General features: G+C 33.6%; 2 protein-coding genes across 6 annotated transcripts in view; both read left to right on the top strand.

Moving 5' to 3' along the window:
• Positions 1-4453, top strand: part of LOC105247916 (dynein heavy chain 2, axonemal) — a 39704-nt gene extending 35251 nt beyond the window's left edge. Inside the window, exons 56-63 of the mRNA XM_025412539.1 lie at positions 283-555; positions 954-1298; positions 1579-1713; positions 1952-2228; positions 2422-2832; positions 3072-3590; positions 4023-4173; positions 4299-4453. Coding sequence (XP_025268324.1) covers positions 283-555; positions 954-1298; positions 1579-1713; positions 1952-2228; positions 2422-2832; positions 3072-3590; positions 4023-4173; positions 4299-4453 — 2266 coding nt within the window. The remainder of the gene's footprint in view (positions 1-282; positions 556-953; positions 1299-1578; positions 1714-1951; positions 2229-2421; positions 2833-3071; positions 3591-4022; positions 4174-4298) is intronic.
• A 3279-nt stretch (positions 4454-7732) lies between these two features.
• Positions 7733-17670, top strand: part of LOC105247865 (protein tincar) — a 126651-nt gene continuing 116713 nt past the window's right edge. For all 5 annotated transcript variants that reach the window (XM_025412527.1, XM_011252321.2, XM_025412526.1 and 2 more), the window contains exon 1: positions 7733-8546. The gene's annotated coding sequence lies outside the window, so the exon portion shown is untranslated. The remainder of the gene's footprint in view (positions 8547-17670) is intronic.

Below are 17670 nucleotides of genomic sequence, written 5' to 3'. Positions count from 1 at the left end.
ATTTTTCAAAATTAAATTAAAAAGAACATATGAGAGTAAAATATATATAATTAAAAAAGAAAAGATTTGGATGAAAAATATTGTGTGCTTTTAGCGGTCTCTCATTTTTTGTACAATATTGTAAATTAATATTTCATGAAAAAACTAATGAAACTTGAAATATTCATATTTAACGTAATATAACATTATTATAATCCTCCTATTTTGCGGATGTTTTGAGGGAGAGAAGAAACGTATGACTCTAAGGAAACTTGATGCGATGGATTTTATTTTTACGGATAGGAACACATGCCGTGGTCTGTTCGAGCAGCACAAGCTACTCTTTTCTTTTCACATGTGCGTCAAGATATTGGATGCGCAGGGTAAAATCATCCCGGGAGAATACGCGTTTCTGCTCCGCGGCGGAATCGTGCTGGACCGAGAAAATCAGCCGGACAAACCCGTGTCGTGGCTGCCGGATGAAACTTGGGACAACGTCACTGAACTCGACAAGCTACCCGGATTCCACGGAGTCGTTTCTTCTTTTGAGCAGCTGCCGCGTGATTGGCACAATTGGTGCGTACAATGTCACGTTATTTCGCTTCATCCTTTCTTGACAAGTCATTTTCACGATACTTATCATTTTTCATATTCCATTTATTAATAATATTTTTTATTTATAATTATTTATAATATTTTATTATATTTATTACAAATATAATTGTACTAATAAACAAACGTTTTTATATAGAAATTCAATATATTTATCAAAAATATTTTATTTGACTTTATAATATAACTAAATCAAATATATAATTTTTTCTCTTTTTATTTTTTTAAATTATGATGACAAAACTACTACATAAAAAAATATTTTACGATTATTTATTTAAATTACGTTATCGTCTGTCAGAAGTATTTTACGCAAACACGTTTCTATGTAACGTTTTCTTATCAATCCCTTTAATATCTAGGTATATCAGTACAGAACCGGAAACTGTACCGCTAGTCGGCGAATGGGAGGAAGGGTGCACCGAGTTTCAGAAAATGTTATTCGTTCGCAGCTGTCGACCTGACAGAATATCCTTCTGCATTACGACTTATATCGTTCGCAATCTCAGTCAAAGTTTCGTAGAACCTCCTGTACTTGACCTAAAAGCGGTGTTGGATGATTCCGTGGCACAGACACCATTGATATTCGTTCTTTCACCCGGCGTGGATCCCACTGGCATTCTTATGCAGTTAGCTGACAATCAAGGCATGTCTGCTATGTTAACGACGTTATCACTAGGCCAAGGACAATCTCCCATTGCCACGAGGTTAATAAAATTTATACATTATATACATTACATACAAATTTATACATTATATATATACTTTGTATACAATATACTTGTAATATCTAAGATACTCTAAATTTTTAAAGAGAAATTAAAATTGAATCATATTTTTCATTTCTAAATTTTATTAACAAACTTATAAAACTGGTGCATTGATAAAAATTTATTATCCAAAAGAGTGAAAAATAAAATTAGTACTTATATATAGTTGTGTAAAATTATTCTCATCGAGTTTCATATTTCTTTATTCTCTGCGCAGCATGATACAGATCGGTGCCAAAGAAGGATTCTGGGTATTTCTTGCGAATTGCCACCTCTCGCTCAGTTGGATGCCCAAGCTCGATAAGATTGTGGAAATGCTTGGTTCCAGCCAAACTTTACATCCAAGATTTAGGTATATGCCAGAGTTTTATGAAATACTATCTCATATTATTTTCACGCAATACTATATCTTTTGCATATACTGCGTCAAAAATTATTAAAAATTTTAATTTCTTGTATAATTCATAAAACAAACTAAATAAATGATAAAATTATATTTATTACGAATATATATAGACATTGATTATTACGATAAATAATTAAATGTATGGGAGTAGATGTTTAAAAAAAATGCGTTAATTCTTTCACAGACTATGGCTTAGTTCGAGTCCGACTTCTCAGTTTCCTATATCGATCCTTCAAGCCGGGATAAAAATGACTACCGAGCCGCCAAAAGGATTAAAAGCCAACATGAAACGCCTTTACGGTTTAATTACCGAAACTCAGTTCGACTTGTGCCAAGAAAAGTCTAAATATAAAAAGCTGCTATTCACACTGGTCTTCTTCCACTCTATTCTTCTCGAACGAAAGAAATTCCAACAACTTGGCTGGAACGTTGTCTACAGTTTCAACGATTCTGACTTCGAGGTATTTTCGAACAAAGTTGCGGCATGTACGCTGCAGAAAGCTTTTTTATCTATTCGCTATTTATTTTATAAGCACACAAAAGGATATCTCTCAGAAATCAAGCCAGCGCTTCTCATGGCGGTTAAATTCTCGTCACAGTGACGCTCGATGATGGAGAGGCACGATTGTCATAATAGCAGGATATCTGTTCCAGGTCTCTGAGAATTTGCTGCAAGTTTACCTGGACGAATATCCAGTCACACCGTGGGAATCTTTGAAATATCTCATAGCAGGTGTTTGCTATGGTGGTCACGTGACCGACGACTGGGATCGCCGCTTGTTGATGACATACATCCAGCAATATTTCACGGAGGACGTCCTGACTACCCCCCATTATCGTTTGTCATCGCTGCCCACCTATTACGTGCCCCGCGACGGTTCCTTGGAGTCCTACCGCGACTTTATCGCGATCCTGCCGAATGTCGACAGGCCAGAAGCGTTTGGTCAGCATCCAAATGCGGATATCACTTGCCTGATAATGGAGACTAGGAACATGTTTGAGACTTTGATGAGTCTTCAGATAGAGACAGTCAGCGCAGAAATTGACGAGGACAAGGAGCATAAAGTAAGTGAATTGAAGTGATTGAATTTCAAGCTTACATTTCCTGTTTGATTTGAAGACAAAGTAACGAGCTATGAAGATAAATAAGATTTTACATCATTGAACTTACGAGAATTCTTGATATCTGTTTTCGTATTATTGGCATTCCGTTATCGCAACTTCATTAATCTTATCTTCGGTAATCCTGTGCTGAGCTCTTGTTACAAGCGAATCTTGTTACTCAATCTTGTCGTGTCTTACAGGTAATGCAACTCGCGAACGACATTCTCTCGAGAATACCGGAAACGATCGATTACGAGACAACAGAGAGACTGATAGGGCCAAGTAAGACGCCGCTGAACGTGGTACTTCTTCAAGAGATTGGGCGATACAACGCGTTGTTGACAAAAACTCGGGACAGCCTTGAGGAACTTGAACGCGGAATTAAGGGATTGGTGCTGATGTCTCGCGAATTAGAAGAAATCTTTGAGTGCATATACGAGGGAAGAGTACCGTCTCTATGGCTGACCGCGTATCCGTCTTTGAAACTGCTCGGCGCTTGGACGAGGGATCTAATCAATCGAGTCGAGCACTTCGCCAATTGGGCTCAAACCACTCATCCGCCATTGCTCTTCTGGCTAGCTGCGTATACATTTCCGACCGGATTCCTTACTGCGGTGCTACAAACTTCGGCGAGACTCTGGAACGTATCTATCGATTCATTGTCATGGGAGTTTACTGTCTTCACAACGGACGAGTCTGCTATAATCGAACCACCTATGGTAACTACGAGCGATTAGGCTAATTGCTCATCCGACCAGCTTTGGTCCAGGACTGCTAATATCGAACATCACTTTAACTATAAGAAGCTTACACTTCTTGCTGGATTAACGCTGCTCATTCATATAAATATCTCGTTTATGTAAATTATCCGTTCAATTATGCAATATAATGCTGTTTGACTTTCGGGCGAAAAAAATGGACATTAAAAGGTCTGTCATTGCCACGTGTGCGACATATTTCGTACACAGCAGAGACTTATTGTATCAAATATATAAAAACTTAAACGCGAGAGATTTTCTAACTACAATGTCGACATTCTTTCGATTGTCACAGATCTTTTTCAGCACGTGCAAAAAATTGACAAACTATCGTAAATAATATATTGCTCTTATCGATTATTTAAGCGATTGTATTATATTGTTTAACTTTAGGATGGCGTATATATCCGTTCCATTTTTCTGGAGGGTGCTGGCTGGGACAAAGGGAATGGCATTCTCATTGAACCCGCACCCATGCAACTCGTATGCAACATGCCGGTGATTCATTTTCTACCTGTCGAACAAGTTAGAAAAAAAGTCAAAGGTAAAGCTAATCACAAATAACAAACTTATTTTACTGCAATCGAGTTTTCATCGTGCTTACGATTATTTAAATTAAAAGAAGCAGTTTTTTCCATCATAATCAACATTTGCTTAATTTTTTTACAGAATTATATCATTGTCCTTGTTATTATTATCCCTTGAGGAGCGGCGATCAAACGAGATCTGCATTCGTCGTTGCTGTAGATCTAAAAGCTGGACCGCAAGGTCCAGATTTCTGGGTGAAACGAGCAACTGCGCTTTTATTAAGTTTAGCCGTATAAACTATATGTTAATTTGTGATTCGTAAGTTTCAGTTTAATTTTAGCAATAACATAAACGCATAATATATTTATTTGAAATAGTTTATCACATTACTCTATACTTTTTATTCATTATATAAATAATTGATAAAAACTGAATGTCTGTGTGGATGCAAACATGTTTATATATATCAAGAAACTAATTGTTATATAATGAGAGAAAGATTAATTTTATACATATACTAGACTTTGTTTTAAAAAATAAATAAATAACAATGTGAAATAAATAAGATTATTAGCACCATCTTTCGTGATTTCAAGCTACACGATATTCAAATATAATCATATAATATATAAAAAATATTAGGCTTTCTAATAATTTCCAAAGGAAGAGAAAAGAAATGTATACAATTATATATTATGGGTATATATTTTTATAAATTATATTTAAAACAAACAATATTTATAAAACTGTTACTCAATCGATATCAAAGTACCAAGGACTGATACTTACTAATATATAGAGTATACTAGTACCGATACTTGATACCTTCTATTTATCAACGAGTGTAAATGACGTTATTTTTATTATTTACAATAGATAACCACATTAATAAATATTGCAAAAAATGCAGATATTCAATAATATATATTAACATTTAATAAAAATATGTATATATATACTAATTATAATAATAATTATCATTTACAAGTCAAAGGTAGCTCTGGAAAAGATGAGTTGCTAAATAAAATAATTTTTAAAATATCATTTATATAATATATATTATAAAATATAAGATTTAAAGAAATTAGTTTTTTAACTTGTTAAAGAATCTAACAATCATTGAGCAATCAATTAGTCTTTTGCAATTAATTTTGTAAATAGATTAGTTCTATTTCACGTGAGCAATTTTAATATCAATTTGCTTCAAAAAGGATATAATTAAAGGGCATATTTTTATTAATATTTAGAATCGTGGTTCGGTGAAATACTTTATATAAAATTATATCTTGAAAATCAATAGAGATAATTAGAAATAACTTTAAGACAATTAACATTAAAGACAACTATAAATAATGTTAAATTAAATCGAATTCTCCAATTTGTGGTGGTATACAGAGAAGAAATTGATTCAGTTCATCGCGACAGAATCGATTTGGAGTTTCCGTATTTACGGTCAGTACATAAGGATACGAGACAGATTGAGTCCAGTCGAAAAAAAGAAGTAAAAATGGACGAGACCAGATTAAAGGTCACCAGTCTTGTTGGCGGATCACAAGCAGCAGGTCGCTCTCACAACTCTGACCCTCACGCAATTATTTCTTATTCTCGGTGTAATGGCGCTCGACGAAGATCCTGAAGTATATTCAGAGGTTTCTTCTATTCCCTTCACCCTGGGTTAATAGTACGAACATCATTTCCTTTTTCTCGCCTCAGGTGCTGTTGCGCGTCTCCACGATGTCCTGCCATTTGTCTACTCTTCTTCTCGATGTTAACATGAAACTACTCAACTCATTCACAAAGCTGGATTACTTTTTTATCACGATTTATACGTATGTGAAGTTTTCTCAGTGACATAAAAATGTTTTTAAGGAGAATATTTGTAATGACATGACCCACAGCGAAAATGTTTTAGATAAAACTATATTTATATAATCAAAAATAGTAAAAAAACTTTTTTATTTTCATGAATTTTGAATACATATTATTTAAAAAAATAATCGCGCACGTATATACTTTATAATTTTTATAGCATTAATCAAGTATTTTCGTATTAATTTTAACTGTTTGAATATCTCAAATACCTTCATCGTATAAAAAATTGTTATTACAGATGTATTCTCTTTAAAAAATCTCTGTTTCCTTGCCTCGCTTATATATTTTTTCATTTTTACGATGTACTTGTTTTTAATATTTTAACTGATAAACTTTAGAAATTGATTCCAGATTCCCTTACAAAAAGTTCTTTCTTCGTGAAATAAATTGAAAAACTTATAAACGTAAAGCTCTCTCTGAGAAACACAGTCAAACGACAGATAAAATCAGGATTTTAGGTGGTATAACGATAACTCGAGAAGTGAGAAAAACTAATTTGCATTTGATCTCGAAGCGAGAATAAATGAATACCTCCGTTAAATGAAATTGTATTGCATTGCGCACTTTGTGTCCGATGCTGTCCGAAGCAGAAGAATAATAGAGGCGAATGAGTAATAGTCGGACTAGATTCCTGAGAACATATTTTTCGCTGGAAAATCTCACACATTTCGACAATATAATGAAAAATTTTTAATTTCAAGATATTAATGAAAAGATATAAATAAAACACATACGTAGTTTCATACTATTAAATTAATTATTTACTACTGGACAAAAATAATATGAATTTACAGCATTTGCATATATATATATATATATATATATATATGTATGTATGTATATATGTGTATATATTTATAATATATTTAAAAAAAAAGAAAAAATATATTTATATATATTTATATTATTATATTTATAATTGTATATTTTTATATATATTTATATACAATGTATGTATTTGAAATGCAGATATTACAAGATATTATGTAAAACGTTTTGTATTTTGCATAACAATCCGCAGAAATTTTCAAAAAAAGAGATGTGTAAAATTATAATGTATCTCTTGCAATCATTCAATAATATCAATTAATCAAGCATTATTATCCCATGAACTGCATTCATTATTTATTTCTAATCCTCAATGAATATATGCTACATATTCCAAAATCCCGGATCTAAAAGGTCTCGGAGGTATTTAATGCGCTGCTATCTATATGACAAGAAATTATCCATTCTCGTATTATCATTAATTATCAATATAATCATATATCGAAACAATAGAGACTATCTACGTCACATAAAATATCAATAATATTAAATAAATATTTATATTACTCAGTACCTAGTCATAAAAATATGACGTTTCTTTTTACAACGCTTCTATCCGATGACAATCGTAAGAAGAAAAGTTCGCTTGCTACATCATCGAGAGCTAAAATAATGAGAGGGCCTCTCGTTATCAGTATCGGAATCGAAAAAACGCATCGATACTCGATACGAACCACGCATATCCTTAGAGATATATCTCTCCCTATAGGCATATCGCGGATCTTGCATCTCGAACAGAATCCCCGCCGCGGCTGAACCGCCTGAACCGCCTGAACCGCGGCAGTAGTGGCGGTGGTGGGGGGAGACCGGGGAGCTGCGGGCCAATCAAGCGAGCGCGACGGGCGACGCCAGAGGCGCGCAGGTTCCGTATCGCCGGGCAGCTTCAGAGCGAGCGTGGACGTCCGCCGAGGCAGAGCTGCCCCTCGGTAACTCTCGCGTTCGTTGTATTTTCGGCGCCCCGTAAGTTTTCGGTAAGTGCTCGGCATCGCGGACGCGGACGACGCGATTTACGCGCTCGACGATCGCCACGCTCGCGCGCGAGTGCATCGTCTTGGTCGATCTTCCCCCCTCTTCCCCCGACCAGCCCTCCTCCCCCGCTAGTGAGAAACCGAACGCGACCCGGCGCGCGCTGGTCCGTCTCTTCTGCGAAGAAGCAGCCTCTCGGGATCGAGGGGGTGAGAGGGAACGATAAGACGCATAAACGCGTTTTCGCGATTTCGACGTAAAGCCATATAATAAGTTAAGAAACAACATTGTTAAGAAAGAACATTGCCGCGATTCGGCGTAACGCTGCGAAGTTGGCGCAACATTACGAATGTCGAGAACGGTGGCGTGAGTGTTGCTGGCGGAATCGAGTGAGAACAGAGTGTGTATTTCCGGGAAGCTGAACAGAGAGCGAACGACGTGATCGCGTGATATATTCGGTTGTGCGGTTAATTTGAAATCGACATAGCAACGTCCCGTCGATTTTGTATTGCACGTCACCGGTAGAGGCTGATAAGTCGCACAAAGTCGTGGAATGTAAATACGCGCGCGCGCGCGCGCCCCGCGTTGTGTGTGTGTCATCGACGGTGGGATTGGAATTGTTGACAGTGATGATTTCGAAGTGCTCCTCGATAATTTGACTTTATTTATACACATCTCACACGTGAAGGCATCGGACATCTTTGGAATTCCTGTGATTGAGAGGTATGTGAATGTTACAATATTTATATAGAGTGTCCTAGAATCGTGATTAATATATTTTCGATAATAGATTCTTGATAAATTTGAAGTCGAATATTTTATTAGAACCTTTTAATATTTCAGTATCTTGTGTGTGATAATAATATTAAGATTAAAATCATCAAATTAAACTGAATAAAAAATAAATAATGGAATTTTTATAGATTTAATATTCAAAGATTTAATTTATAAAATGCTATTTCTTTTCGATTATTCACATATTCAAATAATATTAATATTGCAGTAAATAATAAACGGCTTCAAATCGATCAAAGCTTCTATTATCATGGATAAACAAACAAGCAAATCGAAAAAGAAATAATATTTTATGAAAAATTTTTAATTTATACATATGTCTTATCTCATATTTTTGATAACATTAAAAAATTTATTTCACATTCATAAAATTTTCAGATATATTATCTTTTGTAACAAACCGGTAGAAAGAATATTGCTTTATAAAATAGAATAGTAATAGACATTATTAGAGGTCCCATAAAAAATGATGAATGTACAAATTAATGATTACCTGATTTTTAAAAAATTTCTTGGAGCAAACTTTCAAAAAATGTTACGCGATATTATTATATAAATATTGAAAATAATCGCATAATGTAATTATTCACTTAATATAATATAATAATGTTATCAAAAAATAACGTAAGACTATACGTTAATCTCGAAAATTCAATTTATTTAGAATTCGATTTATTTCGACTTATTTAGAGGAATTTCGTTGAAGTCTCAACGATTAAAAATTTTTTCAAATATTCGAACTGTCGTAAACAACGTCTGCGACGAATGAGAGAAACAAATCGAACAATTTTATGCAAGATCTATGGGTGTCCCTCGTGGGGCCAATACGAAAATATTGACGAATTGCAGAATGCAACGAGAGCACATCTGGCGCAGCGCATATGCTTGTTTACATTTTCGAATTTATTTGACTCAAGAAATGTTTGTTTAGTGCGCGCTGTACGTGATAACAATACAAATGTTTTTTTCCAAATATTACGTTTGCGATGCGACGACGATATCGATCCTGCTTTTCTTTTTTTTTCTTGAAGTCAGTCTAAATGAGCGAAAAGAGAATTATTGCACAAAATGTCGCAAACTTTGGATACACTTGGTGAGCATGCGGAGCATATCTGATTGCGAAATATTCATGACTTGCCTTCACGGCTGAGTCATTTAATTCGTTCACACAGGCTTACATATAAATTTTAAACACAATATAATACAATACAATACAATTATAATGAATGGTATTGTTCAAAATGTTAGAAACTAGTAGACGGCATGTAAGATTTGAATAATATTTATCTGATCCGGGTCTTAAAATATGGTCGTACATCACGTGATATTTGGAAATCATATTTCTTACAGATCGATTTTTCAGAAATTTTACTATTGAATAATGAAAATATTTCTTAAATATAATTCGACAGAAACTTATTATTTATATTTATTTTTTTTATTCGTAATTAATTAAAATAATTAATTTTTATTTATAATTTTAAATAAATAAATTAACTAAATAAATTATTAAGTAAATAATTGTATTTACAATTAATTAAAATTAATTAAGAAGAAAAGAATAATTTTATTCAACAAAGAATTTTTCGCCCATGAAAATATAGTATACAAAGCATCTCGAATAACGATGGAGATAAAATTTCATACGATGTAATTCAATAACGAAGTAATCTGAAAATATTTGATACCGTTTCTATTTTTATAAATCGATAAAAGCGCGATTATTTATAAAGCTAATTATCGAGTGCCTTTCAATGTTTTCAAATGAAAGAGTTAATTGCGAGAGCTATTATTAATGAGACTCATGTAGTACGATATTTACTTTTAACATGTGCTGAACGATCGATTATCTCATTACTTTTTTACCAAGCTTTTTGTACCAAGCTTTTGTAACATTACACGTACATTCGACGCGGACCACGGACGATCGACGTAATTGAGATCGATTGGTTCGAGATTGGGTTTTGGTCGAGCTCGAAACGAGGACGATAGGGTTATCGAGCGCGCACGTGTCGCACGAGCCTATTCTAGGAAGGAGGATTATTACGCTTCCTGGGAAAGACGAGAGGGTTTAAGGGAGGCCGTATGAGCGCGTGTTTCCAAATCGCATATACACAACGGTCCCGTTGTCCTCTTATCCAGATTTAGATTCACTATATGACGCATACACGTACGCGTTTCGTCATCGTAAACAACACGAATCTCGTTATTGTGTCGCCTCGTGGCTGTGATAAACTGATGTCTAACAATAAGCTCAGCTTGCGATCATCGTAAACATAGTTCATTGAATGAACTCGAGTTCACATTCATAGAAATATCTCGATGATTTTTTAGAATCGTTAACTTGAACGGCTTTTTGAACGAGAATCGACAATGTAATACATTTGCATATGATTCTAGCAATCAATTTTAAAATAATATGAAACGAAGTATGAAAAAATCATTTTTATCACAATGTACTGAATTTTAGAAGAATATGATTTTCACAATTTTTTATAATTTATATCTGTAAGCATTTAATTGGCATGCTTTTTAAATAATATTTATTGTTAGAAGAATATAATTTTCAGATTCATTCACAATCTTTTTATGAAATTTGACAAAAAAGCTCTTTAAATTTATTTTGCTTATAGATTTATTTACATATAAATTTATTTATAGATTTTTAATTTATATTTTTTACTTATATTTATAAGCACTTATTTGACATTTTTCTAAATAATACTTATAATAAATTTTTTGTCAAATTCGATTCAATTATTGAAATAGTGGCAATTGACGAACTGAGGTAATTGTTTCGCTCGGAAAACAATTTGCTTCGATTATGGGAAGGACGAATATTATATGCATTTCGGAAATACATTGCCGCGTTATCATACATCGCCCGTTTCAGAGGTAGTCGACCTGGCGAAAGTGAGTAACCCTCACGCATGCTCTCCAACCCCCGATATCGTAAGATACTTGAATGAGGGGTAGATGATAAAGAGTGTCCGCGCTTCTCCTCCTTCGTGGATAATATTTACCGTCCCTTTCCTATCTCGGGATATTCATGCACGAATACTCGCACCCTGTTGATAGGTGGATTTTTTTTACCGCTTGTACGAAGGGCTGAAAGCAAGGCTGAAAGTCTGACGGTTTGTTTCATGCGCCACGCCTTTCTTCGAGAAAGACGACTTCCTGAATATGAAAGTTACAGCCTCATCCTAGAGGACGTCTGGCGTTTTGCAAACGCGGAACATCTGGCTTTTTGTACCAAAGTTCAAAATAAAATTTAGTCGCCCTTTCAGCCGTTAGTTTGTAAACATTTTCAAAGTCCATTATGAAATTATGTCAAAGCATATGAACAATATTTTGCACGAGATGCATGTAATACAAAGGAATACATATTTTATATTTCCTTCATTTTATTCGTAACTCGCTTATAATTGATAGGAGATTTATCTTTTAAATCGTAAGAATAATTTTATGAAGCAAAATATTTTTTTAAATTATTTATATTTATGAAATGACGTTTTTCAACACGGTAAAAATAAAAATGTTAATTTTAACATGTCCCAGAAAGTCCACTCTAAATTTTCAGTTAAAATAACTCATTCGTTGTATGTTACTTATTGACAGACTAAAAATGTTAAATAATTGACATAATACTTTACATTTATTTTTGTTTTCGCGCGCGTGACTTTAAAAGTAATGTAAAAATAACAAATTAATTAAAAATTAAAAATTACATGAAAAAATAGTTACAATAACTTGTAAGAAATGTTGAGGTCATTAACATATAACATATAACATATAACACATAGTAGTTATTTTAACTTAAATTATTTGTAACAGAAACATTTTAGTAAATTTGATTATTTTGTGTCAAAGTTCAAGATTATTCGAAGATTTACTTTAACTTTTCTTAGAGTGTTAAACTGACTTTGAGACACGTTGATTGTTTAAAATGATTGTTAAAAATACTTAAAATAATATTCCATTCCTAAGAGATAAAGGGTCAAGTTATGAAGTTGACATAAATGTAACACATGAAAATGTTATAAAAATAATAACATATAAGTTGTATGTTAATTTTACATTAAAGTACTAATCGAAACGTGGTAACACAAGAAAATTGTATAAACAGATGGACGCGCAATTTTTTACCGTGAAGCAAAGAGAGCGAATTCATTCATGCTCGTCCTATTGTGTGTGAGATGAAATTGTACGCTGGAAATCAGAATCGGACACAAGCTCCGCGTGCATCGCATCCAAGTTATGTAAGCTGTATAATTCATGGCCGCGGGGAGAAGACCTAATCGATATTGTCTTACAGGACGTATTTACCAACTTTGGACGTGACGCGAAAACAGATTGACGTTACGAACGTAATGCCTAAATAAAATCCAGAGGAACTCCCATCTCTTGTCTTATACGTATGTCACGACGGATGTAGGTTATGACTTCATATCCTGTTCGTTGAAGCCGTTCGTTCCTTTCGCGGCGAGATTCGATTGAGCGCTTCCTTCATCGATTTTATGTCTTTCGTGTCTTGGAAGTTACACTTGCTGACGCGTAGCAAATTAATGATGTTACAGGGAAGTTGTATGTCATACATTTAGAAATCAAATTAAATATTTGATTTCTAAGTGTATTATATATAATTTTATACACAATCTTATATTTCATAAAAAATTACATAATTTTCAATGCTCATTTTTTTACAAAGAGATTTTTTTAACGCAACATAACTTATAAAAAAGGTCAATTAAGTCTATCATTCTCTCTGGACGACATATTCTTTCCCTTGCTGTTTAATATTATCGAGCAAGGAACGTATCGAAGTTAATTTTCGTTATCTTAACTGCAGACTTGAGGAAAAGTTTAAGATAATTTAATCTCTTATTACAAGAGAAAGATGGTAAATTTTTACGCATTTTACTTTTAAGCTTGATATTTGCAGATCTTGCGAATCTGAAAGTATATGAGGCTCGTCGGAAAATTTCTGATTGTTTATTTAAGGATAAGGACAGATGCAAGGACAGATGCAAGAGCACATGCTTTGCTTGAATAGCTTCTTTTGCGACAACTCGTTTTTACTACAATAAAAGAGTTTATCAGAAAGTTTACACGCCATTCTCTGCATAATAAATTAACTGTAGACGTCAAAATTTTTAGACGGATACGAGCTTATATTTTATTAATATAATACAATGAAAAATATTACCGATAATAAATCTGTAATAGTTTTAAAGATACGCTCACAAACACATAAAAAGGAACATTTATTATAAAAATTATACAATATCAAAGTTTCTATTTCTTCCTCACGATGAATAAGTAATTAATTTTTCATGAATTTTAAAATTTCTTATATAAATTTATATTATATTTATTAATTCTTATATTAATATTTTTAATTTTTTATATTTCTTTTTAAATAAGGATTATATATGCAAGCATGATTTAAATAAAACATCCTTAAATAATAATTTTTTAAAATAATATATTTAAAAAAAGAACAAATCTCAAAAATTATTCGAGATTTATTTATCGTAAAAGAAAAAAATTATTATAGACATTATTTATAAACATTATTCGACTTCGTTGAAGCAATTACATGTTGAATTCAGATTGTGATTTGGATAAAATATCAAGTTTGAAATTTAGATTATCTATTAAATACATTACGTATTGATGTGCTCAGTGAAACTTGGCTATACATTCTTTTTCTTTTACAATATATAATTATATTTTTCTTCGTTTTAAGACTCGACAAACAATTATCATCTCGCGAATCGCCCTGAATTTCTCGATATTTCATTCCACTCTAATAAAACATGGATTGATTCGGATGTGCGTTCATTAAGCTTTGATCTTAGGCTTAGTAATGACAGGTTGGAGATGCTCTCGGGAGATACTCGGCTAAGAGCGAATTACCGCGCCTTTGACGTCATGCTACCCCACCGCCGTCGCGCATATGTTGAAAGGAAACGCACTTACGACAATAAACGGTATTATATTCTTCTCCGGGTTGTGTGTGCAGCCTGGTAAGCAATGGGCGTGGCGCGAACCGCGGTATCGGCTTTTGTATTACGGCGCACGTATTCTCTCGCTTGCCTTTTGTTGCACGTTGCAGTAAGCCGTTCCGGATACCCCGGTACGCGCCGATCGTATCCAAGACGGAAGAGAGGCTGCGTGAAAGAGAGCGCCCGAAACATATCGAGGGAGCTAAACGAAGGCCCCCGAGGAGACGAGGGGCGGGGAAGAGAACGGATACCGGCGTATATTGACCGCACGTGTGTTATTTCCTCGATTATTGCGACTCGAGTCGCAATCGGCAGTTGTCGCATCGCGATTGTGTCACTTGGCGGTACCTATATACGCGGTCCACGTGTTATTGTCTCTCGCTCGCGTCAATGTCCTGCGTGTGTGTGTGTGTGTGTGCTCCCTTTTCCTCCTTTTTTCCCTTCTTTCCCTTTTTTCCCTTCTTTCCGTTTGCGATACGAGTTAATACGCACACGCATGCACGGAAGTACATTTTATGACACGATTTTATGAGTTGTCGCCAGCGTTCATTGCGCGCTTGTAATTATATTTTTTTTCTTCGTACAATGATATCAGATCTGTAGAAAAAAATTAGGATACTATTCGCGATTCGATTTCAGATTTAAAAAAGGAACTTAATTTGTATAATATAAATTTTTATATTATATATATATATATATAAATTTATATAATAATTTATATAATATAAATATTTTTTTATATAAGACAAATGTCCAGTTTATTTATGCATGTAAATCTTTCTGCATGTAAATCTTATTATGGTGAAATATTACAACGAAAGTGCGATGTAAAACATTAATATCCACGTACGTCTTTAATATTTAAATTGATGATTATATCGTTGCTCGATATATTGCATGCTCGCAATATTTGTTATTTTACTGAATGTGTGAAACATGATATGACAATATATTAACATTTGTTACTTCCTGAACATCTGAATATGAAACATGATAGTAAGTTTCATTGTTGATGCAACTCGATTCCGGGTACGAGACGCATTTATAACAATCGATAATCGGTTTTACGCAAATTTTACGGCGATTTATCGCAATAAACAGGAGCTGCAGAGCGTAGTGCATTGGCCGGAACAATCGGAGCCGGGGCTGTCCAGAGCGTAATTAAAACGCAGTAAATTTTAACACGCGTACTGGGCGAAATACTCGAACGACCTCGTACGTATCGATCCTCCCCCGCTCATTGTCGGCGATTAATTGCACAGCAGAATCTCCGAGTATCTATACAATCGCAGACATGTAATTTAATCAACGAATTCGTCACGTGTCGCGTTATTAGTTATTATGGCAGTTATGTGCTCGGCAATTTATATGTTCATCGTGTATTTATTCTAATTGTCGGATAGCTTATTCATTTTATTGGTGTATTTTATCATCAGGCAATTGTGACTTTTTTATTTATATTTTTTATTTATATATATATAGAGGGTGTTTCTTGATAAGTGCGAAAAATTCTAGATGATTCTTTGTCGAAAATTAAGAAGGAGGGTTTTTCATATTATATAAATATACTTCCCTACATCCCTTCCTGTGTTATACTCCTCCAAAAATGGGAGTAAAAATTAGGATTTTATTTTTTTCTCAAATTTGGAACAAGTAAAAGAAATGAAATTAGATGGATATTTTCTACTAGTAAAAGGGTTATTTATTAATATTTTTTTCAGCCTCCTGTATTATTACAAGGAGATGAAACTAGCAATCCCTATTCAATTTTTTATTAGAACTTTTTAATGGGCCGGAATATGCTCATCTAAAAATATCCATTAAAAAGTTTGATTTATTTAGAAACTTTTCTATTTCTTTTAATTTATTGATAAAATCAGTAGTTTTCAAGGAAAAAAATAAAATACGTTATCACAGCACGATGCTAAATAGCATAGGTTTCGAATTACGAGAAATTAAATTTTAAAATAAAAATAAAATTAGAGTAAATATTGAGAAAATTGGAACGAAAACAAAATTATAATAAAAACCTAAAAACCTAATTTTTACCGTCATTTTTGGAGAAATGTAACTCCACAGTGAGGGATATAGGAATATATGTTTATATGAATAACCATCCTTAATTTTGGATTAAAAATCACTCCCTAAAATTTTTCGCACTTATTAAGAAACACCGTGTATATATGTATAATTGCAAGTAGTCTATGAATTTGTTATTATTTTGTCATTTATGCAAATATATCAATTACTCTGTACTTTCGTGTTATATATTTTTTACGAAATTTTAATTGCACTTATTTTTCACAAACTTTTGGCGATACTACGATTTGACAAAACAATAATCATAAATCAAAGAGAGAGAGAGAGAGATTGCATTTACGTCGATGATATAAATCTTATACGATTGTCGAGTTACTTTTGGCTGCAGTCGCACACGCAGAATTTAACCGAGACGATTTTGCAGTCGCGTTTAATGCAAAGCTGAGGAAAATCGGATTTTTAACGCACAGAAAACTCGCGTAGAGAATCTTTCGGGACGATTGAAGCGTTCGATATCGGTCGTGCGCAAAAAATCTGTATGCGAGTATCGTATAAGTAAATGCAGTGATCGAAGGTGCACCGTGCAGATGTATGCACGAGGCGAAAGAGAACGAAGAGCCGGTCTTCGGCGGGAACACCTGCTCCGCAGGTATGCGATCCTCTCTTCGCTGCTCTTCGCGCCTGTTCGCTACATATAGTATATCTCGCAACATTCTTTCCTCTCGTTCAAACCGTGATCGATTCGAGGTTGGTGGTGATTGAAAAGCTATAAATTTAACATCGTCGAACGAACGTCGTAAAACGATTCTATTACGTGTCGCGTTAAATTAAATTTATCCATGTATCGACAATTTATAAATATATTCCCTAATTTATTCTCTCGAATAAAATAAGGAAGAAGCAATAAGAAATTTATAGAATTACTCAAATAATGCTTATCGTTATTTCCATTCTTTATTTATAATGTTTATAAAACTTTAAGCTGTTATATCTCGAGATGTGAT

This window comes from Camponotus floridanus, unplaced genomic scaffold, assembly GCF_003227725.1.
Source record: "Camponotus floridanus strain SB8 unplaced genomic scaffold, Cflo_v7.5 scaffold52, whole genome shotgun sequence".
In the NCBI taxonomy this organism is placed as follows: domain Eukaryota; kingdom Metazoa; phylum Arthropoda; class Insecta; order Hymenoptera; family Formicidae; genus Camponotus; species Camponotus floridanus.
Note: the sequence above shows the minus strand (reverse complement) of the source record. Positions and strands in the feature narration are given on the sequence as shown.